The sequence below is a fragment of the Melopsittacus undulatus genome, chromosome 5 (assembly GCF_012275295.1).
Source record: "Melopsittacus undulatus isolate bMelUnd1 chromosome 5, bMelUnd1.mat.Z, whole genome shotgun sequence".
NCBI classification, from domain to species: Eukaryota; Metazoa; Chordata; class Aves; order Psittaciformes; family Psittaculidae; genus Melopsittacus; species Melopsittacus undulatus.
This window is the reverse complement of record NC_047531.1, coordinates 75,847,073-75,871,169: the sequence shown is the minus strand read 5'-3', so window position 1 is coordinate 75,871,169 and position 24,097 is coordinate 75,847,073. Positions and strand designations below refer to the sequence as shown.

Below are 24,097 nucleotides of genomic sequence, written 5' to 3'. Positions count from 1 at the left end.
GCAATGACCTGTCCTGAAGGCCAAGTGTACCGGCAGTGTGGGGTGTTGTGCAACCAGACCTGCAGATCTTTGTCCTACCCGGATGAGGACTGTGATGAACTCTGCGTGGAAGGATGCTACTGTCCCCTTGGGCACTACCTGGATGAGCATGAGCAGTGTGTACCAAAGTCCCAGTGCTCTTGTTACTATGATGGTGAGATCTTCCAACCAGAAGACATCTTTTCAGATCATTACACCGTGTGGTAAGTGCAATGTTAGTAAATCATACTTACATTCTGTGACTTAAAGTTTTGGATAGGCTGAGTGGTTAACTCGTTCCTTTACCTCTGCTGAAACTAGTTTGAAAGAGGGCAAGATTTTTGTTCCAACAAACCAAATGGTAACTTTTGCTGTTGCATCTCTATCCATATAATTTAAAACGCCACCTTAGTCAGAAAACAGTATAAATCCCTCATCTATGAACAGTTCCTGGCAATTTGAAATGGAGTTTAATTACTGACAATAGCTACTTTGTAGGCTTTGTAGGCATCACTCCAATGTACTGCGATATAATTCTTAGATGTTAAAACCTAATTACAAATATTAAAAAGCATTTCTAATTGTTAAATTGAGTAGCTGTACACTGAGAGTAGGAATGTAATTGCTGAGCTGTTCCTGGTAAGTCCAGTTTAGGGAACAGTGCCTTACCCTTTTCTCCTCTACCACAGAAGTCATATAAGCTGCAGACACTAAGTGGTCTCTCACCTTTTTCCACAACAGACCTGACTATTATCTTGCCCAGCTTTAGGCCTGTGCAGATGGAATTCAGCAGGACAGGGCTAGCATGCAGCTGTGTTACCATTCTATCACATCAACTATCCTAAGGAAGGTTTGCCTTTAAGGTTGATAAGCACAGTGGATGGAGTGCAACAGATCATCCTCAATGAGAGGTGTAATTTTGGTATTCTATCCAGTTCCCTGCAGGCCTATCTGAAAAAAAAAACCCCAGTGTGAGTGAAAGCTAAATGTCACATTGTTAAATATAAGCTCTATTTGTTTTCCTTAGCTATTGTGAAAATGGTTTCATGCACTGCAGTACAAACAGAGTTCCTGGTGCCTTCCTGCCAGATGTTTTCGCTGATGAGAGACCATCTGCCAGAAGTTAGTATGCCTTAAAAAAATCATATTTTTTTCTGTTTGGGGGTTTTTCTTTTCTTCTCTTCAGTCTCAGTAATCTTGGATAGGGAAGAAGCACCAGAGGTTGCAGTGGCTGGTGATGTTGTGGGACTTCTTCCTACTTTTATTTGTTTTACGATATAGAAACAAAAATTTAACATGGGAGGGGTGCAGCTAGCCACTGCAGTCTCTCTTTAGTTGAAGAGGTTAAGAACTCCCTTGGTGGTGATCTGAGGCCCACAGTTGCTATTTGAGGATCACACTACACCAGTAGAGAGCCAGCTTTATACCCTCTGCTTCTGCCTCCTGGTTTCAGGCTCTCTTTTCTGGTGCAGATGAAGCTTTTTGTTGCCTGCAGGTTAGACTGCCACCTGGTATCAAGTGTGTCTTCCAGCCACCAGGCATCTCTGCATAAAACCTCCTGGAGCCTGACACTTTCCTTGCAGATCTAGGGGGTTTGAGACCGGTTGCATCTCAGAGGGGATTGGGATAGTGGGGATTTGGTGAAGCCTGAGAACATCACTTCACGAATATCAGGAGTAAGCCCAAACAGTGTCTTCTGTAGCATACTGCCAAATGCATCCATTCAAGGTGTTTGGACAAGTTTTTGGTTGGTATTTCCCAGAGCCTTGGAGCAAAGGGTTATTTTTTGCCTTTGCATCTTCTGATAAACTACCACTCACCCTTACTGCCGAGCTTCTAGTGGAAAACACTGTAAATCTTACTGGTTGGTACAGGGTAGTCACCTGCTTAATGTTGCTTGGTAGACAACCAGTAACAGTGTCCCTGGGTGGCCCATACTGTTCTCTGGGTGAAGCACTCTGGGTGTATATGTCACCAAACTTAATTTAATGCTGTTAAGACATAATTTTCCTGCTATAGGGCGTTAAGACTTACAAAACCTCAGAGAGGTATATTGTTAGCACTGCATGAAATAAGGACTTGGAGTTTCTTGTGACATTCTGATCTACCAGAACCTAAAGTCTCAGGGTTTGAAAACTGCAGTAATATATGATGCTGTTGCTTCTCAGAATATCGACTTTGTGCTGACATTGCTAGTGTATGCTGCCTACAGACTGAAATATGTTTGGCACTGAGGTGTGCTCATAGCCCCAGTGCAATCTGAAATTGCACTGTTCATGTTGCTAAAATGCTATTTACCTAGTGCAGCTTCTTTTGCTTCTATGTTAGAATATGCATGCTTTTATGACAGCCTGACTGAGGTCACTGCCATTTCAGGGAAATGAGCTGTTGCCTTTATAATGTCATGCATAGTGATGTAGTAGTTTTGGTTCAGGGTATATTCTAAATTAGTTTTCTAATAAAGATCCATCCTTTAGAAAAATACTCTGCTAACAATAGTTAACAAGTTCCAGTTACAAGTTTTGTAAATTTATTGTTTTAAAGTAAAAAGGAGCTTGACATGCAGATCCCCCATGGAAAGATTTATCTGTCCTGCAAACAACCCAAGAGCTGAAGGGTTGGAGTGTGCCAAGACTTGCCAGAACTACGACTTGGAATGCATCAGCCATGGCTGCATATCTGGATGCCTCTGTCCAAAAGGGATGGTAAGCAGGCTTAACTGCAACAGAGAGAAACAGATCCTCTTTGCTTTCTTGCCTTCATTCTTTCATACCAGCAGTCATCTTGCGGCTTGGAAATACATGGTTGTGAAGTATTGACTCTGCCAAATTTTGGCTGCTGTCAAGTATATTTATTAGTGTATCTGCATAGAAAATGTTTAGCTTGTAGTAATAATAATTGATAATCAAAAAGCTAGACCTTTCTGCTGATACTTGTTTGCCTCCTTGTGAAGTCTCCATCTCTACTGTCGCTTTCCTGTGTGTGGTACCAAACTGAGAATTCCCCATGAAAAAGAATGTGGGACATGAAACTTGCTAACATGATGCCGGCAGGTGTCCTGGAACTGCAGGTGGTGTGCTAAGCGTGCTTTTTTCCCACTGATAAGATGCTTTCTGGAGTCCGGGGTTATGTCCCCTTTTGACCTGCAAATTTAATCTTTAGTTTAGTCATTTTTAAACAGAGCAAACAAGCAAACAGCAAGTAGTTATTTGCTCAGCCAGTGACTGCGAGCTCAGTGTCAATTTAGAGCTGTGATAAAAAGCAGATGGAGCAGAATAGACAGCAGATTGCTGCTGTTGTTCTCTGAGCAATAGGAAAAAAAACATCAGTGTTCAGTTCTGTGCAACGCTCTTTGTGCAGGCAGAGTCATGTACAGAATCTCACCATGGGCTGGGGGTGTAATCCCAGGTATTGCATGAATAGTGTAGAGGTGGAACACGTGGTCAAATCTTTATGAAGTTAAATAAATGGCACTTTTGAGTTCTCTGTCCAGGAAAACTGATGAGACTAAGAAGTTTGCGGTGTTCAATGCATGCAATGCAGGTGACCATGCCTAGTAGGTGTTGGAGAGAGTTGAGTTGTGTCTTTATTTTTTTTGAGGCCTACAATACAACTGTGAGACTTCACACCTGTGGCACTTTGAGACATTGCTAGTACAGTTTTCTGGCTCAGAGAGGTGTAAGGTAAAGCAAGGTGTTTTCAAAAGCTACAAAGTTTAGTAATGAAAAGATTACTTTTATTCTTTTTAATCTTTTATATCTGCTCTAGGATCAGGCTTAGATTGTTATGCGCTTGATGTTGACAGCACATGAAAGCATGGATTATTACTTCTAGGGCTGAGATGCATGTTTAGACTTCAGCTCTAATGAAATTACTTTAACCACTATTTAGCCACTAGTTTAAATTCTATTTTAAAAAGCAATTGTCTTTACTTGGAACATGCATTTTTATAAAGGTATGTTGTTTTTCCTCTTCTGTATATATACAGAAGAGAAAAATTCCCCCCCAAATTCCTTCCATTGTCTTACTAGAACATCCCCCCCAAATTCTTATAATAAATTAATAATGAAAGTAATTTCTAGAATTAATATTTTTAATATTGCTATATTATATTCTGATGATAAGCATATGTTTAAGTAAATAGATGTTACTCCTTAATAAAATGCCAACTTGTAGGCAAAAACTCAGGCTTGTGAAGTGTCATGTAGGTAGAAAGCAAGAAATGCAGAACAGAATTTAAACTCATCTGTATCAACATTGAGCAAATTTTTGCCATAAATTTAAAACCAAATGTTGCTTCTTCTCATGTTTCAGTTTTTAAATGTTTTTCCTTTTAGAGAATTCCTAAATAGTAGTGTGTTAAATAGACTTCCAAATGTTTGTGTACTAGTAAAATTCCAAGAGCTCCAGTATGAACAGGTTTTTCTCTGTACATCACTATCAGAATTCTTTGATTTGTTGAAGGGGCTTGAGATCTGGTTTCAGTTCCAGGGTCTGATAACAGTACACTTTAGCGATAGTAACAGAAAACCCCCTTATGATAACTACTCAACAGGAAAAAAAAATGGGGTGGGACTCCTTCCCCCCAAAAAAACCCTCCCCAGATCAGCTTTTTAGTAATTAACCTTCTCATTTAGTATAGAATGTTGTATTTATTTTCAGTAGGTTGAAACTATCATTCAAACAATTGTTTCATAAAATACTTGCCAGGAGAAGCAGTCTTTGGCATTTTGGAATTGGTAGCTCCAGCTGACGTTGCAGTGATGGGACACATGCAACAAGATGGTTTGTCAAGTTTCAGATAAAAGAATGGGGGGCTTGGTTCGGATTTTTCTTAAATGGTAAAATAAGGTTTTGTCCACTAGATGGAAGTATGGTTCAACCTTCCAGTAAACTCGGTCTGTACTGTCTTGTGTGCGTCCAGCCTGACAGGGAGTAAAAATGATGAGATACATGTTTGCCAAAGCCACAACGGGAGAACGTGGTATCTAGGTGATTTTGCTGTAACCGCTGCCATGCAAAGACAGGATCAAGCTCCTTGCTTTTGTTGTGTGGGTGCCCTTCAGCCTCCTGGTTCCACAGGGGCTTCCAGCTTCTTGTCAAAGAGGAGTTTCCTCCTCACCACCTGTAGATAACTAACCAAGATGGTTTTAGGGAGGCTTATTCCTTATTTTTTCACTCTGCAATGAGGCTTTGTGCTCCCAGTATTGTTTGCCAGAAATGGGAGGATTTAGGGTGATGAGCAGGTCCTCCTTTCCATCCTCCCTCCCTCTACCTTAAAGATGCTGGGCAGACTGGAAGAAAATGTTTGCAAAGTCACAAAGTCTCTGTTTTTCAGACTTGTACCAACAGAACTGAGCAGTAAAGGGACCAGGAAAAGGTTTTAGCATTTCTTCTGCCAGTTAATCTCCCTTGTTGGCGTTCTGTAATGCTGCTTCCTATGCAAGCACTCATGGAGGTGAGCTACTCTTTCTACGAATGTCTATGGAAAGCAACAGATTACTGCACATTTATGGGAAAAAGTATTTGCACATATTGTCACTCTGTAAGGAATTGTACCTTTTTACTGAAGACTTTTGTTTTTCTTTTGTGGTATAGTAGCCTATAAAAATTAGGAATGGCCATGGATAACTTACTAGTAAAAAATAAAATCTCATTGCTTCTCTAAAGTGGTTTGTACCATCAGGAAACACAAAGATATATAGTTTACAGAAACAACTCTCCCATACAATTTTCAAGCACATATAGCAGTTAAGATGTGATTAAGTGCAATGTTATCTCAACATATATAAAGAGATGTTTACAGATTAGTTAGCTGAGTTACTTAAATAGAGGAATCCATAGTCTAAAATCTGTATGTACAGCCTGCCAAGTTTGACTAACATACCTAAAAATAATTAAAAAGAAATAAGTCAGGGGCTGCTCATGAACATGATGCTGCAGTTGGCTGGATTTGAATTGGAAGATTTGCTGGGGTGAGAAATTGCCTATCAATGAATCGATTATTTTCCCAGCCAGAAAATACAAACAAATCCTAATTTTTTTCAACTGAAAAATTAGTTTTCCAGTTCATCTTGACCTAATATTTTACAATGTTTTTATTTCTTGAAAATAAAAATGTTTGATATGCCATGAAAAGTAATTCTTCTTCTTCTATCTTTGATCATCTGGAGGGTGGGAAATTCTCCATACTTGTCACCCTTTTGCAGAGCAGAAAAGATAAATCATAACATATGTGCAGAAGTGTGGGGAAAAATATGCTTTCTCAGATTAGTTTACTGCATTCCATTTTTTTCCCATTGGAAAATATTAATAAATATACAAATGGAGTGCTAATCACCTTTCTGGGAAAAAAAAGAGGAACAGAACAAACGGAAAGCACAAAATCCAGACACTCCAAAACTAGAAAATGTATTTATTTCAGTTTCAAACAACTGAAACAAAATTAGCATTTAAAATTGAAATGAAACATTTTATTGTAGTCTGACTGCTGAAATAAAATTATTTATAAAATTATGAGAAGTTGGTTGAAAAAGAAAAAAAAAAAACCCAGATGAAGCCAAAAACCCCTAAATATTTTAATCAGAAAAGTTTGGAAGAATTTTTTTCTTCCAAACTGTTTTCAACAGAAATTTACTAGAGTGCTATATTGATTTTCCTGCTATCTCTATTTTATATTGTTCAGTGTAGGCTTATCCTATATTATAACATGACAGAGTTTTCATGAGGAGGTGGGTGCCATCTTTCTGGTATGTACATCTGCCCAAGGATAATGCTTCATAAAACAAACATAACAAGCATACAGCTGTTGTAAAAAAGAAAAGCCAAGTGTAAACCAGCATGCGTTGAGTGGTCTGTCCTAGCATGCTTTTGACTTGTCTTTGCACAGAAATGATGACAGGCTGGTTTTGTTAAAATGTATCAGCTATTGGGTTCTAACCTGACCCACTTCCTTTACTTAATCCTACACTCTTTTGTACCTCTGGCTGACTTTCTGCTGAAACCCTCAGGTGTATCAGGAGGAAGAGTGAAAAACTGAGCTGCCTTTGATAGTGCAATACTCATCAAAACTGTGTGACCAAAAGAAGTTAAAATTCAGCCTCATCAAGGCAGAGTTTAGGAGAGAAGAAACTTCAAGGTTCTGAAATCTGTAACACTGTCCTGCCTTTTGCAAGATTTGTCAAGGATTAACAATTAACAAGATAGAGCAAGGAAATGATGGACTTTTCTGTTAGATCCCCAAGTTGAGGAGGGTCAGGAACATCGGCTGGTCAGCCACTTATAATCCATGGACATATTCTCAGGAGAATCATTATAAGGGTATAAGATGGTGTGATCAGCAGCTGTTCTCATTACAAACCTGTGTCTTTTCTTGTGGTTACTTCCTGAACACTCGTGCCTCTCATGACCTCGGGCACTCAGGACTGTTAGATCTGCTGTATTAAGTGCTCTATATTGATGGATTGACAGACTTTCACAGTAAGTCCAGCTGTTTGTGTGTAATGCCACTGGCCTTGTAGAACTACATGTATTGTTCTTAACTGACCGGCAGCATTGGCATTGGTCTGCCAGATACACAGGCTTTGGTTGCGGGGTCAACATGACCAGAAGATTGTGTGTTACTATTAACAGAATCACAATGTGTTGAGTTTTGCAGGAAAAATAATTAGTCTTTTTGTCAGAGCCTATTTTGGGTCTTTATATCCGGTTTTCTAAATCCACCCACTCTCCAGTGTTCAGACAAGGTAGTCTTCTGTCTTTGTCAGTGGATTAATAGCTGCTGCATTGTAGCTTCATAGTGGTCATACTTTCATGATGGAAAGACTCATACCAGCCTATTAGGATTTTAGAGTTGAGGATAGGCTGTGACTAGCTTCATATCAATGTGTGAGGGAGCAAGTAGAAGAGGTCCTAATCCTGCCTTTATTAACCACATGTCTAATCTCAAGATCCAGAATCTAGCCCTCAAATTTACTATGAACTATGTTGCTGAACACTATGGGAAAAAATCAGAAATGTAGTAATGAGCATGAAGTCATCATTGTTTTTTTCCAGAGTGCCATCAGGAAGGAAGGAATTAAACACCCCACGAAACATATGGTCTTCTCTAGCCTGTTTTCTCCCCATCCTTTGTGGAGATTAAGTCTGAGGCAGAGCCCCAGCTCTATCATCTAGAAAAGCATTTCTTTGTTTCCATCTAGCTTCTATTGGTGTGGGTTTATTTGGCATAATATAGCTTTCTATAAGCCATAAAGCATGTGGAGCTGCATATGAATAAAGGCTCTCCGGGCTGTGAAATCCTTTTTATAAGTAGTTCCCTGTGGCCATTCCAGGTCCCCATAGGAAAAGGCAGAGCTGTTCTACTTTATTAACCTGGTTTTCAAGCTACATTGATCTCATTGTCTTGTATTTATGGCAAAAAAGAAACTATTTTAATGATTTTACAGAAAGAGTTTAAAGTGGGAAAGTGATATTTTGTGACTTTTGAATGAGAGGGAAGGGAAGCCCTCTCTGTTTCAGTATTCCATGAAGTATGAGACAAACCTGCCCCTGGCTTTGGAGAAACACAACCAAATGAAAACCAGCATAGCCAGCCTTGGTTTTGTTTGATACTCCAAAACTGCCTGTCTTCAAAATAGAAAGGAAGTAATCACAGAAGAAAAAACAAAAAAAGGAATTAAAAAAATAGAATAGTCTAAGGCATTACTTGTTATTGAATTTGTTTGTTTGTTTAAGTGGGATAAATAGTTTATTGTTGTAGAAGGAGAAACTAAGATCAGTAGAGTATGACTGAAAAAGAAAAAATTGTAGGCAGAACATAATGACATATTTCCCAGCAACAGAGCCTGTGAGAGTGAAATAATGTCTCAAGTGGACTGATATTTATCTTGCTTTCTAGGAAATAAATAGGAATTTGAAAATAAATGAATGACTACTGCAGTTTTCAGAGGCAAGTCAACAGGGGAGTTGGGGGGGCTGTTGTCTGTGACAACAAAATATGCAGTTGCACTTGAGTTCTAGTACTACAGCTCCTTGTCTCCTCCTCAGTGTTCATATTTTAGCTCAGTTGAGTTGTGTGTCTGGTTGTTTTTCTGGTAAGCCATCCTTCAGTTTGGTGTATGTGATAAGCATGTTCTATTCATCTGTTCTTCATATTCAGGTTAGCCTAATTTATCTTCATCACATCCTGGTTTTGGTCAAATTGGACTTTCTCATCATGATGTTCTCTAATCTAATTTATTCTCCCAGCATTTTAAACAGGTGTCCAGCCTCTGAAGCAAGACTGAGATTTATGTACCCATAGCTCTAATTATGTTAATGGGAAAAAATATTAGCAATGCTGTACCTTTCTTGCTCTAGTCTTGAAGCATTTCCTCTATCCTTTCCTGTATTCTTTATCCACATTTGTGCTTGCTTTTCTACGTACCAGCACATACTGACAGATCCATATGCTGACAAACTGTGTTTTGCTTAGGTGCGACATGAAAACAAGTGTGTTGCTCCTGAAAGATGCCCATGTTTTCACAACGGAAGAGAATATGCCAAGGGAGAGACAGTGACTAATGACTGCAACACCTGGTGAGCCACTGGAACTGTGTTTTTTGCTTTTTCTAGGGCACCTAATATGTTTAATAAAACCAAATATTGTTTGCTTAACAGATCTGTTTTATACAAAATCAGGTTTTGAAGTGTAGTAATGCACATATTGCAGAGACCAGCATATTCCATTTGCTTGGAATAAAAATCAGTGCAATATCTGTTGAACTGTATGTTGTACCTTACAGATAGGGAGTCTGTGTGTCTGTGGGGGTCATCATAGCCACTAGCTAGTGGATTTGCCTCTTGATTTTGCAACACAAGATAACAACACAGGAGATCCTCTGGAGTGTCAGGAATGGAGTCTGCACTTTGTTGCTAAACTTTGCTGTCTGCTTTCTTTTTTTTGCCAACTGGGGTCCTTCAAATCAGTCCTTTTCAGTATACATCAACAGAAGGGGTGTGATATGCCAGCTATAATGTGACAGAAGCTTTTCAGAAAAGAATCAGGCAGAAACAGAGTTGATCTTTGATATTTCAAGTGAACTCTCAATCTATTGATATATTTTTTTCTTATAAAAAAGTAAAGAGAGGAAAAAAAGAGGAAATTGGTTATACCTTCTCAGAACAAAAGAGGAAGTGCTCTGTGTCTTTCACCCACATTCCTATCTATTCTGTTTGGTTCTTGAAAAAGAATTTGTACGTTCAGAAAAGTGCTGGGCTGTGAGATTTGCATGGAGGGAAGCCCTCAGCACAGCCTTGGGTAAGGTTTGCCTGCTGGGTAATTCTTGGCTTCTGTCTTCACAGCACACTTGCTGCATTGGAGGTATTTTGCTCCCATGTGTACTTGTGGAGGGAGCAGTGGTTCTTTTCTGCAGAGCTCTAAAGAGTCCAAGGTGTAATTCCCTTCCAACCCAAACCGTTCTATGTTTCTGGGATTCTATGGTTCTGTGTTTCTGTTATCCTTTGAATGACTGGGTGGAGTTGGATTAGGGAATCAGCACCACTGAAGAGTCATTTGGTTTGGGTTTTGCTTTGTCCATTGATCTCTGGGCAACAATGACTTCAAGTGTTTTTTTAGACAAGTGGGACTGTTCCTAACTAGTGTGAGACTTAGATAAAAGGTTTTATGGTTTTGTATGGAAACAGTGACCTCCCAGAATTTTAATTTTTTTTCCTTTGCAGCTACATATTGCATTGTGAATCATGTACTATATTTAGACCCGGGGAAAAGCAGGTTTAAAAGAAGAAAGATGGAGGAAAAATTGATACTGTCTATAGATGCCATTTTAACTGACCTTTCCTCTAATACATAGGATTTTCTTCAATATCAGGGTCAAGAAAACCTTAGAAATCATGCTTTGTCTCACTGATAAAAAGTTCTTTCTCTCAATTTAGATATTTTCCTAGAATGTGAAAGCAAAATTGGAAATAAGGTCCCTTCAAAAATGTCACTAGGGCTTTTTTGAACTGTGTGACTTTGAAAAGTTTCATGATAGTTCTCAGCAAATACGAAGTCAAATGTCATTTAGAAAGTGATATAGGAAATTACTGTTGCTTTGAGAATTAATAAGAATTGAGAGTCTGCATTTTGGGGGTCAGATCTTCCTTTTCTTTTGGTATTTTTTTTTTCTTTTTGTACTGCTGTTGCAGGAGTTCTCATTCTCACTTGTTCTTAGCCAGATGTGAACACCTGCAAACGCAATATATGAGCCAGAGGTGTCACATTTGGCATTTACATTTGAGTTGACATATGGGAGACCCTAATTCATGAACAGTGGAATGTCTCCAAGCTTAAGCCAGTGGCAAAACTTTTGTTATGCTATGTATTGGGAATTCATTGTAGAGCTCAGTGAAAATTTTGGAATAACATTTATGAACAGTACACGGCAGAAATTTGCTAATCTGACTTTTGCTACAGCACATACTTTATAATATGTCCATGCACTTATATGCAAAATCTTGGTCTTGCTCTACCTGTTAGTAGAGATTTAATAGCAGAAGGTGTGATCAGTTTCATGTTACTGAAACTTCATTCTTTGAAGAAAACACATTGCACAATATTTATTATACTGTGAAATGTTACCAAGATTAAGCAGTACTTATGCTTGGATTAAGGCATTACTACAGAACTTCATTCAGTACCTAATTTTTCTTTGGTTAGCAATTTGATCTTGGGAAAGTTCTTCAGTTTTTTTTATCCCTGAGTTTTATGTCTGTAAAGCAGGGATAGAATTTTTCTTTCCCTGCTGTTATAGAGTTAGATTAGAAAATTCCCGGGTCAGTGATGGTGTCCATCTGCATTCATATAGCATTCAATAGATGAATGTTTCTTCAGCCTCAAGCAACATATTGCTTATCAGATCATGATATTAATATTATTAGATTAGATTAATGGATATGGTGTCAGATGCTATTTTGAGTCTTCAAAATTAACTACAAGTGAGTGAACAAGTTTTATGCTTAATTTGCCTTGCTTTTTATTTAGTTTATTTAGTTTCTTGCTAATTAGCACATTAATTTGTTTCACTGTTCAAAAGCTCATGGATGCCAAAAGAAAGATCCCCTTTCTCACCTGCAGCTTCTATAGCAAGGCTTGTGGTTCTCCAGGATACCTTTAGGAAAGGGCAAAGAGGATCATATGGATGCCCTGAAGCCTGTTCTTTATTTCTCAATTTCCCTCTTTTACTCATTTTAGCATAAGCATATTTACCTCCTTGAGCCTTATTTATCAGGATACCATGTGAGATTCAGATTATTGTGCGTCACAACAATGAATGGATGCAAATGCTCGTAGAAATTCTCATAAATTTAATAATGATTGGCATTGAATATGGCTGATTTGGTGTCATCATGAAGACTAGGAACCCTACTATTTTTCTTCCCTGTGTTACACTGGTATAATTGCACTAGAACTAGATGAGTTACACAAAGGCAAGAGAATTGGCTTTCTCTGCATTTTGAATATCCACTCAGAAGATGGCCACCATGTGGGACTTTTGTTTTGTGTTGTATTTTGTTTTTTTTAACAAACAAAAAAACAGAATAAGAAAATAAAACAGAAGGCAAAAAGAGTACAAAATGAGTTAAATGAAAAAACAAACAAACAAACAACCCAAATGCTGTCCTTTTTGTGATGTTTTTGTATGATAATAATAGTGCAGTACATCTGCTATAGCAGTGTGGGTATAATGGTATTGAGACTTTAACCCTGTGTTTGATTGTGCTTCGGAATTACCCTTCCCCTGAGAAAACAAGGCATCATCTTGTTTTGCTCTGTCTGTCAGGATGTCCCTTTTCTGTTCTTGCATATTCTATGCTTGTGAGGAAGTCTGGGAGGTGTCCTGGACTGCCTCACTTGCAAGCTGTACAGGCAGGCAGCTATTGGTCTATCTCCTTTCATGATCAGGATGCTTGTCACTTCTTGTATTTGTATGTCCTATTTGTATGTTGCCAAACTTGAATCCTCCTGTAGGGCAGGTGCTCTGTTTTAATCACCACAGGAGATCTCAGGGGACAGTAACACACTTTAGGACATTTCTCATAAGGTGTATGTATATGTGTACCTATGTACAGAAAAAGAAATATAACTATCTGTGTTTTCTTGGAAGCCTGTGAGGTAACGTCTCCAATTGCTAGGTCAGATATACTCTTCTGAAGAGTGAATTTAAGAGCAGACAAACCTCTTTGGAGAAGGGTGGTATTACACTTCAGCATATATTCAGAACAAAAATTTGCTGGGTTGAATTACTGTCCTGGTTACTTGGTCCCAGAATTTGATCACTAGACTAAGCACATGTCATTTGGCATCTGATGGATATTAAATTTACTACTATTTTGGCTTTTAATGAGGGAAAAATAGACAGTACTACAAATAAAAAACCAGGGTTGCTGGCATTATACTCCATATTTAACCTGTAATGGTCTACAGAGAGTAGTCAATCTGTTTTTCTGAAGGGTTGCACAGAGCAGAGTAGGATAACCAAAATAAAATACTAATACAAGATATTCTAGAAGGCTCTGTCCAGGCCTCTTTTTGTAATAGGGAAGTTCAAAAAGCACATACTCCTACATGCAGCTTGTAAGAAAAAGGGAAGAACATTATTTTATTCACTTAATGTTTTAATGCACTATTTGGACTTACGCACCCAATGATAACACACACTAATTTGTGTTTATGAAAGCGTTATCTGGTGCACGGTAGTGTAACGTAATTATGGAAGTCTATCTAAAGGATTCTAGCAGTTCAGGTGTGTAGCCCCCTGAGTGTACCTTCTCGAGGCCAAACACAAGCAGAAAGGATCTGCTGGGGATATACTTGAGGTCAGACAGCTGCACCAACAACTGCAGAGGTTCCACACAGAGCTGCAGCCCATAAGAAGGCAAAATAGTAGCTTATCACCACTTGTGTGTCTTCTGGAGAGTTTTCAGATCATGCACTCCTGGAGAAATCAATTTTTGCTCTTTCACTTTGCCTAAAGGATCTTTCATTCTCTTGCTTATTACATACTTTGGGAATAATGATAACTGTCACTGACTTGTTTTCCCTCTTACAGTGTGTGCCGTGGTCGAAAGTGGGAGTGCACCAAAAATGTATGTGATGGCACCTGCACTGTTATTGGTACAGCTCATTATTTGACGTTTGATGGATTGAAATACAAGTTTCCAGGAAACTGTCAATACGTATTAGTTCAGGTAAGAACATAGAATCATAGAATAGGGTTGGAAAGGACCTTAAGGTCATCTAGTTCCAATCCCCCTGCCATGGGCAGGGACACCTCACACTAAACCATATCATCCAATGCTTCATCCAACTGCTGTCTAATAATATATAAGGTGTTTTATACCTGGATACAAGTCCAACCTTTGGATAAATCACAGTAAAGTATTATTAATTACTAAACCAGATGTATGGTAGAGGAAAGAGAAGCTTATTAGTGACCTCAAAGATGCTTTTAGAACTTTGAAGATGCCTTGTGCTCTATAGAAGCATTAGGTTGTCATGTCTAGCTGGCAGTCATGAATCGTATAATAGCAGCATGGTACAGAGAAATATTGTCTGAATATCATCTCTAACAAGGGATCATAGGTATCCATAAATCAGTCTTTCCTCACTCTCCACTAGCTTCTTTATCCAATATTGATGGCTCACTGTCTAATTGAGTGAGAGAAGCAGTGCTCGGTGGACTTTCCCTAAATGCATCTAGGGCACAGGTACTGCTTCTTCATTTCAGCAAAGTTGCTGTCCTTTTCCATGCCTGTTTGGTGTACATTGACAATATCCATTTTCTTTGCAGCAAAGAAGAGAAGTAGATAGAGGCATAGCACACTAACATCAATTTGTGATTCATGGGACCAGTTAGAAATATAGAGTTAAATGAAATTACATCTCATCTACAGGCACAAATCATTGTGTGTTTAAAAATGTGTGTGCAGAAGATGGATTTAATCTGAAAATTTGGTGTAACATGTGGATCGTTCCACTGCTAATTGGTAACAAAAGTCTTCTGCAGTCACAAGTGACATGCTTCTTGAGTGGGCTACTGTTTTCTCCACAGATTCTTTTCATGAAGCACATTCCTCCTTGTAGTTCTTGGTCAGGAAAGTGTGATCAGCCTATCTCTGGCTAAGTCTTTGAAATATGCTCCCACCTTGATACCAGCTGAGTTACAGTAGAAGAATGATTGATGCTAGTGAGAGCTCTGTGTAAAGGTCTTGCAGGCAACAATAGCATAAAGTACCATAAAACTACTTAAAATGAAAATGAGATCTGTTTCCTCATATGAGCAACACAGAAAGCTATCATCTTTTTCTTTAAAGGTGTGTACTGAAAAAAAAACCAGCCCAACTTAAAAACCTAAAAGGCTTGAGAGTCATGAATTGTCATATAAATGTAGTACTAACTCTCCATGCATGTCAGAAATATTTAAGTTAAAAGAAAATCAATGCATTAAACTTTAAATTTTGATTTAAACTTTAAAAGTTTAATACATTAGACTTTTTCCTCATTAAATATGTGAGAAATAGGTTGACATTATTGTAATTATTCAGGTGCTGGTGGGAAAACAAGGGCATCAAACTTTTTGCTCGAGATGGTGCAGTAACTTTATTTCTAACCTAACATTCTAGTTTAAGTTTTTATTTTATTATTAAGGCTGCAGTCTTGTTTTCACTGTTAAATCAATTAATATCTGTGTTATTAAGATGTACACTGTGCTCACTGTATGTCTTTAAAATACCACAGATACTGTAATAGCATGGATTTTCCTTGCCAAAAAATACCCTGCAAAATATGTGCATGTGTGAGAGTCACTGGCAGAGGATACCTCATTCTTTAAGGGGTGGACCGTATGAATATCAACACTAAGCACAAAATAAGTTAATGTAGGAGCAGTTGGCATGCCAATGCATGTCCTGCTTGCCACAGATTACACAGAGTATTATTTGAGACTTCCTTTTTCTCCATAGATCTGGTTGTTTTTTTTTTTTTTTTTTTGTTTTTTTTTCCAAAAGTCCCACATTACCATTTCCTTCCTTTATTTTCATCTGATAGGATTTCTGCAAGGATGTCTCTGGAACATTCCGGATACTCATTTCAAACGAAGGCTGTGGCTTCACTGGAGAAAAGTGCACCAAAAGGGTTATCATTCTGTATGGAAGTGGGGAAATAGAGTTGCTTAATGGAAATGTATGTATACTTCTGTTCTCTTTATTTCCTTTTTTTTTTGTGAAAATAATTTCAAGTTGTTTAGTAAGATCAGCATGAATAAGCTCATGCTCAGTGCTTCTTGATCAGCAGAATTACAATTGTCCATTTTGTTCCCAGAAATACCATTTTGATATTTCTGCTTGATACCAGATAAGAATGCTGTTCCATGCAAACTCATGTGAGGAATGCCCTTTCTAAACATGGGAGCCTGATCTCTATTTCAATCTACATTAAGTGCAAGGAAGAGCTCAGAAGTGACTGTCCTATAACTAGTAAATCTTTCAGATCTAATTTAGCCATCTGCAGGACTGAGCACACTGGACAAAAGTAATTTCAAACAAGTTGATGCTGCAGAAGCAAATACAACTATCCTTTCCTTTGTTAAATTGTCAGATGAAAAATCTAGATGACTGGATTCTTCTTTTTTTTCCCCTTTTCCTACCAACAAACACTGAAGAATTGACCAAGAGTCACTTCTACATCCCATGTCCCTCCATGGCAGGAAACAAGCTTTCCACAGGGCAAAGCCTTGAGACCTGTAGCAATTAAGACTGTGTGTTCAAACAGTGCGCAGCTACAGTGGATTATAGTGTTTCAGTTGCTCAGTTTTCAGAAACACTGTGATTTGAACTGGCATCTAGACCAGAGATTTACAAAAATGTCCCCAGTACAAGGTGAAACCAGGCTACATTTGCCTTGTTTTGGGTTCACAAAGCTGTACCAGGTTTGGGCTAGCCTGCAAACTTGCCTGTGGTTGCTATGCACTGATACTTGACAGGAGATGTAAAATGTGACTATCATTACTAGTGTCTGTGCAGTGCATCTTGACAGTGCATGATCCATGTAGGCTTTTGGTTGCTGGAGAACTGAACAGAAGATATATTGATTGCCCAGCTCTTTATTTCTACTGCTAAATAGTCCCCTACCTGGGTGAGGATGAATGGAAGTGCAGGGATCATTCCATAGAGCCAAGAAAGCTTCTTTAGGTGGCAGATTTTTAGAAAAGCTGTAATTCATTTTGGACACCTAAAGAAGGGCCAGAAAAGACAGGAGGTGATGAGGCATCCAGCAATTCCAGCAACAGAGGGTGTCTGGTTCCTAGGAGAGTGTAACCTTCTAGGAGCTAGGCTTGTATCGTGAGACTGAACTTTTAGCTTTCTTCCTAGAGTTTAAGGCTCAAAGTAATAATATCTAGAGCAGGTTTTCACAGAAAGAACAACAACTGAAGGAGAGATGAAGGTAAAACAACTCATATGAAGACTCTTAGGCAATTTCTCACTCAGTGATGACTTCCTACACTCTTTTTTCTACAAGAAGCAAGCAGGAGAATCGAGTCTTCTTGCCCCTAAAATATTCCAAAGCAGGATAGTTCAAGTTTTAAGATGATATTATTTTCAAAGTGGCTTCTAGTTTTAAGTAAATGGGGGCTTAATTGAAATATTTGCCTATTATGGTTCTGGCTTGCCATATAAAGAAAAAATCTCGTGAATTCGTTTTTACTTTTCTGAAATAAATAGATCTGCCAGTTTGTAAGGTCAAGAGTTTATGACCTCATGGTTGGGCAAAGAACCTTCATAAATACAGAAATATTGTAAGTTAGGTCAATCTCCCAGCACAGTTTTGTTCTCTGTTTTTTTTTTTTTTTCCCGAGTTTGAATAGACAGAGACTATGGAGAATTTAAGTAACCAGTGTGGCCAGATACTAATATGTTTGGCATAAGAGAATATGAAAAAGTTTCCAGTTCCTAAAATATCTTTTAACATATTATTCCCTTAAGGCATTGTAGGCCCTCTTTAGAAGATCCTTTGAGGATGTGAACTATCATCTCTGGAGATAAAACTTTCTGATAATAACCCAGAGGTGAAAAGAAATAAGCTTTTACTGAATGGAGCAAGAAAGAATAGTGGAAAAAAGAAATCTCTTACCCTCAAGCTAGGAAGTGGGTAAATGGTTTGTGGGCTCCTCTTTCTTCCTTGCTTTACTCACTATTTGTGCTGATTGAAAGTTTCATCTGCCTCTTTCACGATTAAGCAGTTTTCAGTTCATGAATTAATGGTGCTTAAAGCAACAGCCAAGCCAGACCTTTCTCTCCAAATGTAGTTAATAATCCTATTAGATTTCCCACTGAAAGGGGATTATGGTGTGAAAGAAAGCATTTTAAATTAATCTCTTAACTTCTTAGGAGCTGGATGCCTTGAATTTGCAGCCAGATGGAAAGAGAAAGAGGCACACAGGGGAAGTGAAAGTGATGGAAAAATAAAGAGATACCAAAAGCAATCTCTCAGGATTTTTCCTATTGGTGTAGGTGTTTTGGAAGAAAATCCTTCAGAATCAGGATCTGGTCCTTCAGAGACCACTGGTGTATGTGATTCTCCCAGTTCACATTGAACTTAAACCTAGCCAGCCCTTCTGTCTTTTCCTGCCTTAGGAGCACAAAATTGTTAGCTTCCTAAAAAGCTGAAATAAAAATAAAACATATTTTTTTCAGTGAGCCATTGACTGAATACTAAACTGATCATTAATTTTGTATATCCTGTCTTCTTTATCAGCCCTCTATCTGTTTAGCAGTCATTGTTTTGTGTCAGCATTTGTGGCAAGTATGTTATACTCTGGCTGCAGAAGGGACATTGCCAAATTCAAAATTAAGAGAAATGTGATGAAAATGGAATACTGTATTTGTCTCCCAATTTTCTGTTCAGAAGTGTTGTTTTTAAGGCAATAATTTATCCACAGCAGTGGAGAGTGTAGAGACAAGCCAGTAATCAGTGTTTTAGCAATACCTTGCCTACAGTTTTGCAAGTGCTCTGGAACATCTGTATATTGTATGGGAAATACCTGTTCTATGGAGAACAGCATGTTTGAAAGTAGCTGTTAACCTATGTTAACACGTATCCCACTGGGAAAGTGACCTATATGAAATAGTAATTAAAGACACAGTTGATAGCACAATGTGCTTTTCCTATTCAGGTAAACATCAAGGTACCTCCTAAAGACGAAAATGATTTAGAAGTCATGAAGTCTGGCCGTTATTACATCATTTTACTGGGCAAAAGCATCAGTGTGACCTGGGATCTGGCCATGGGAGTCTCAGTTATCTTAAAAGGCACTTTTAAAGTAAGTGGTTTTTGCTTCTTGTTCTCACTAAAGAATGCACTTACTCTATCTCTGGGGAAGAGCATTTTTTTTTAATGCAGACGTGCTGATAGATTTCCATGGAGTATTAGACACTTGCTTGAAAATGAAGACAATTTTTGGTAATACCATAAGGATTGCTTACATTTTCAGTAGTTCAGCTGTAAGGAGTAAATCCTAGGTCATTGGAGATGAGCTATGACAGAAAGGATGAATGCTGTGGTACTTCAGAAGTATGCCTTTAGTGATTTCTTCTGTATTCAAGAGCAGTATAAGGAGCCAGATTTAGCAGTTATGGTAATGAGATAGTCATCTCCAGAAATAAAATGGGATTGTAGGGACATATATTTCAAATAGTGCCAATGGGCACTGCTGGTCACAGTTGTCATCTTGTTTCCTGGAGACCTTGGAGACAGTATGGTCCTACTTTCTGCTAAGCAGAATGGGAATATGAGCTAAACATTCTCTGTGAGAGACTATGTCTATTTTAGTGAACTTGGCAAGGTCAGGGATATTTCAGTTTTTAAGCCTTGTGCCATTAAACCACTGGGCTAAAAAGACTTCTTAACAAAACCCTAAGCCAATCTGCAGACATAAGATTTATGTATTTTGTGTTTCTTTCCCTGCAAGGATCAAGTGTGTGGTCTGTGTGGAAATTTTGATGGAATCCAAAACAATGATTTGACCAGCAGCAATGAACACCTTGAAGTAGATCCAGTTGACTTTGGGAATTCTTGGAAAGTTAATCCGTACTGTGCTGATGTTGAAAAGGTGATTGTGAATGAGCTGTGAAAACTAATTAATACGGGTTACAATATCACTCAAGAGCGGGCATAGAGGTTTGAAAGGATAAAAGAAAAATAGAAATTAATTCCTTCCTCCATCTTTTTTTCCAAATAATATTATTTCTTGAAATCTGATAAAAGATCAATTAACTTATTTAAGGCTTCTGTGCAGCCTGGCTTCAGATGAATGTTAAATATGTACAGTAGAAGGTGTTCATAGAGTTTGCCAGCCCAGATGGTTGAAATCCAGGTATAACTGGAAATCTCATTTTAGAGCTTAATCTGAAAAAACAGCTGTAATTTTCAGATGGGGAGTTCAGATAAGAATTTCTTAATTCCCTATCCAAAATTCTATATCCTAAATCTTAGTATTTCAAATTCAGTATGAACAACTGAATGTGCAGGTTAATTTCTTTCTATATGTTTCTCAGTCTTTTTTGAAGAGCACTCAGTTACTATTTTTAGGTTGGAGAGGCTTGAAGAGAAAAAACAAGATACAGGAGGGAATGCAAGAATTTATTGCCCTTTTCCTCTTTTCCAAATACAGAATTTTGAAAGAACAAAATTGAATAATAAATTTGTCTTGAGCTGGCAAATAATTATGGCCAAAAGTATTTCCAAACCAAAAAGTGAAACAACTGAAAGACAACTTGTTCTGGCATTTGTAGAATTAAGCATTTTGTTCAGATGATGCTTTGAGGCTGAAAACTTTCTCTTGAAAATTCATCTAAATTTTCATGGGGTGGGGGAAAAGGCCTTTTTTAGATCTTTCTTTACAAGATTTAAATTATAAGAAAATAAAATGAAGCATTTATTTTTGATCACCTGAAACGTTTTAGGTTACTTTACCTAGTCACAGTATTATCTTGCTGAGTGTCACTTTTTTGATATGACTTGATTGGAGTACAGAAGAAGTAGCAAAAATGAGGAGTGATACCATAGAGTATAACTGAGAGGGAGCAGCTTATTTTAATGTAATAGGCACAAGACAGAGCCAGCAGACTGTCTCTGTGATAAATAACATGTCAATACTAGTGCTTCTTGTTAGTAGATAAATTAAATGGGAGAGGAGGAGACTACTAAGCCATTCTTTTTCAGCACCGGCCTTGGGTATTGTCTGCTGAAGACTGATTATATTTGTGAGTCTCGTGGGCCTTCTATAGAGCTGTGAATGATCATTTTTCAGTGACACTTCCTGTCATCAAAATGTCAATGTTAAAACTGTTGTCTTAACAAGTAAGAGCTGGAGAAAATGTAGTAGGTGACCTGCTCAATTCTATATTCTGCCATGGCAGGATTTGTGCCTGTCATACAACAGGTTGAAACATTCTCAGGGAAACAATTTATTTTGCCATGAAAATTGTCTAGTGGTAGTGAGTCTCTACTTCAATTTGAAGAGTTGTGGAGGAAAGGCTAATGCACTGTGTACTTTTTCTCACAATATTAAGCCCAACCGGGAGCAGACCTCAATGTCTCCACTGTGTGATGGAAACGTAGTGAAGCAGGTGATGGTAGAAACATCATGCAGCATTTTGTCTGGGGACCTCTTTGAAGAATGCAAAAGACTTGTGAGTATCGTGTCATGTGTTTAATATTCTTTAATCTGCAGTGATCTGTGCTGACACTGATTACAGCTGAGGGGAAAAGCATGGTTGTGCTGACAGGACTTGGAGGAGGCCAACTAAGTGGCATCCTCATCTCTGACCCTGTCCTGTAGCTAATGCTTCAAGAGAAAACGCAGGGTATCACCTAGTAGTAAGCTATAGAATAACTTTTGCTTGAGGGAAATTTTATTCTAAAACCTACAGACTGTCATGTCAAGCACAAGAGTTAAGGTTTGAGGGGAGAGGGATCTGAGCTAATGTAATGCCATTCAGGCTTCATTCTACCTAATCTGCTGCACAAGAGGGTATGGGGACAGAGCCCAAAAACATATGAAATCACTCCATATGGGGAATGTGAAGGGACAATAAACTGCAATGTCTGTAGCAACCTTGAGAACATAACCCAGTGTGAGTCCTTGCTGACATCAGTCGAAAGATCTGGTTTATGTGGCTCTTGGGAAATGCCGCAGCCAAACCATCTGAATGGGAAAATATGTCTACAAGGAGATGAAGGAATCACTGAGTGTACTGACCCTGTATTTCTCTTTCATAGGTGAATCCTGAGCCCTACATAGATATTTGCATGTATGACACTTGTGCTTGTGAATCTGTTGGGGATTGTGCTTGCTTCTGTGACACTATAGCAGCCTATGCACATGTCTGTGCGCAAAAAGGTGTTACTGTCCACTGGAGATCACCAGCTTTGTGCCGTAAGTACACAAATGAGGAAGTAATGAGGAAGAATTTGGTGAAAAGGTTCAAGTTTTTAATCAGTAACCTGTTGGCTCAGATAGACTGTTCTCATCCTGCTCTGCTCCCACTGATGTCCAGAGAAGTTCACTTTTAAGAGTACTGGGTTAGCAGCTCACACTGACATTTCCACTGCTTTTTCTGTTTGTGTTCAGAGCCGTACCTGGAAAAATCAAACCATTTCCTCAATTAGGAGATATAGTAGTCTGTGAGTACAAACAAATCTAGAGAAAGAATAGGTTTCTATAATATATATGTAACACATACAAATTAAAGCTTAAAGCTTATTTTTTGCAAGTGTTTTTATCAAAACCATAAACTCTGGTCTAGAGCTAGTATTTTACTATGTGAAAAAGAGATGATGCTGTGGTAAGAAACATATATTCTTATTCAAAGATAGAGATCTTTCATTTTCTAGGTATATGTGGTCCACTTTACACCAAGTCATCATAGTTCCGAGTGGCATAGTGAATAGTCTGATTTTTTTTTTTTTTTTTTGCCTCTGATTCTTTTACTGCATAGCACAAAGCTGCGAGGATCTGAATAAACAAGAATTAGATTATCAATGTGAATGGCGATATAATAGCTGTGGACCTGCTTGTCCTATAACATGCCAGCACCCACAGCCTTTGGAGTGCCCTTTGCAGTGTGTGGAAGGATGTCATGTACACTGTCCTGCAGGTAGGTTAAGCAGTTATTTACCTTTTTCTGCTAAGCTCTTCCTAATTGTAGGTATTGCTATAGAGTTTTGTTGCTGTTGGGTTTTTTTAACCCTCTAAGTGTTCCTATTGCATGAAAGCATTGCAGTCCAGAAATATTCACAGATTTGTAAGGCTGGACATTGCAAAAGATTTGCATGTAGCAGTTAATTCCTTAACAGGCTTACTGATGCGTTTTCACTACAATTTCTTACTGCACAAGAGAAAGGCGGTTAGGCATTCTGGTTTTCAGTTGTGAAATGAGCACCGTAGGTGGAGGACATGAAAAGGTGCCTAAAGGAAAAGAATGAAACACTACTAGCAAGAACAAGAGAGGATGGGAATAAGGTGGTAAGAAAGGACCTTAGGAAAATTAGGGGCTGCGTAGCAACAGAGGTTGTTGACTATGTGCTTCAAGTAGGGTATGAATTTGTGCTGGACACTCATAAAATGCCCTGCTTCAGAACAACTGCTGTAGTGGTGGAAACCCATTGCCTTGACCTGCTTACTACCCACAAGGCTCTAATGCTCCTGAGAGTGCCCAGCAGCCATCCTCCTGAGAGCCTGATCTTTCAGCATAACTGTTCCCAGCAACTGTCTTGTAGAAACAATTGTTTTTAATCAGTAAGCTGTTGATTAGGAAAAAGGGAAAAGGAAATTAAAAAATACGGGAAATATGGGGCAGGGAGAGGAAAGGCATTAAGGGAAAGAGTAAAAGATAAGCAGATGAATAAATAGCTCCTAAAGGCAAAGTGAGAAGATAGGAAGGTGAAGAAAGAAGGTATTTTAAGACCCAGAATAGCTATTCTAGGCCCTGGTATGTCTGATCAGAGGGATCAGAGGGAGGTAGGGAATACTGGGAG

At 38.4% G+C, this 24,097-nt stretch overlaps 1 protein-coding gene across 1 annotated transcript in view; it reads left to right on the top strand.

The window, feature by feature from the left end:
• Positions 1–24,097, top strand: part of VWF (von Willebrand factor) — a 131,688-nt gene that overhangs the window by 42,788 nt on the left and 64,803 nt on the right. Inside the window, exons 16-26 of the mRNA XM_034063101.1 lie at positions 2–242; positions 1,046–1,140; positions 2,563–2,723; positions 9,494–9,597; positions 14,112–14,250; positions 16,109–16,243; positions 19,233–19,379; positions 20,028–20,168; positions 21,631–21,750; positions 22,340–22,496; positions 23,059–23,217. Of these exons, the coding sequence (XP_033918992.1) occupies positions 2–242; positions 1,046–1,140; positions 2,563–2,723; positions 9,494–9,597; positions 14,112–14,250; positions 16,109–16,243; positions 19,233–19,379; positions 20,028–20,168; positions 21,631–21,750; positions 22,340–22,496; positions 23,059–23,217 (1,599 nt within the window). The remainder of the gene's footprint in view (position 1; positions 243–1,045; positions 1,141–2,562; positions 2,724–9,493; positions 9,598–14,111; positions 14,251–16,108; positions 16,244–19,232; positions 19,380–20,027; positions 20,169–21,630; positions 21,751–22,339; positions 22,497–23,058; positions 23,218–24,097) is intronic.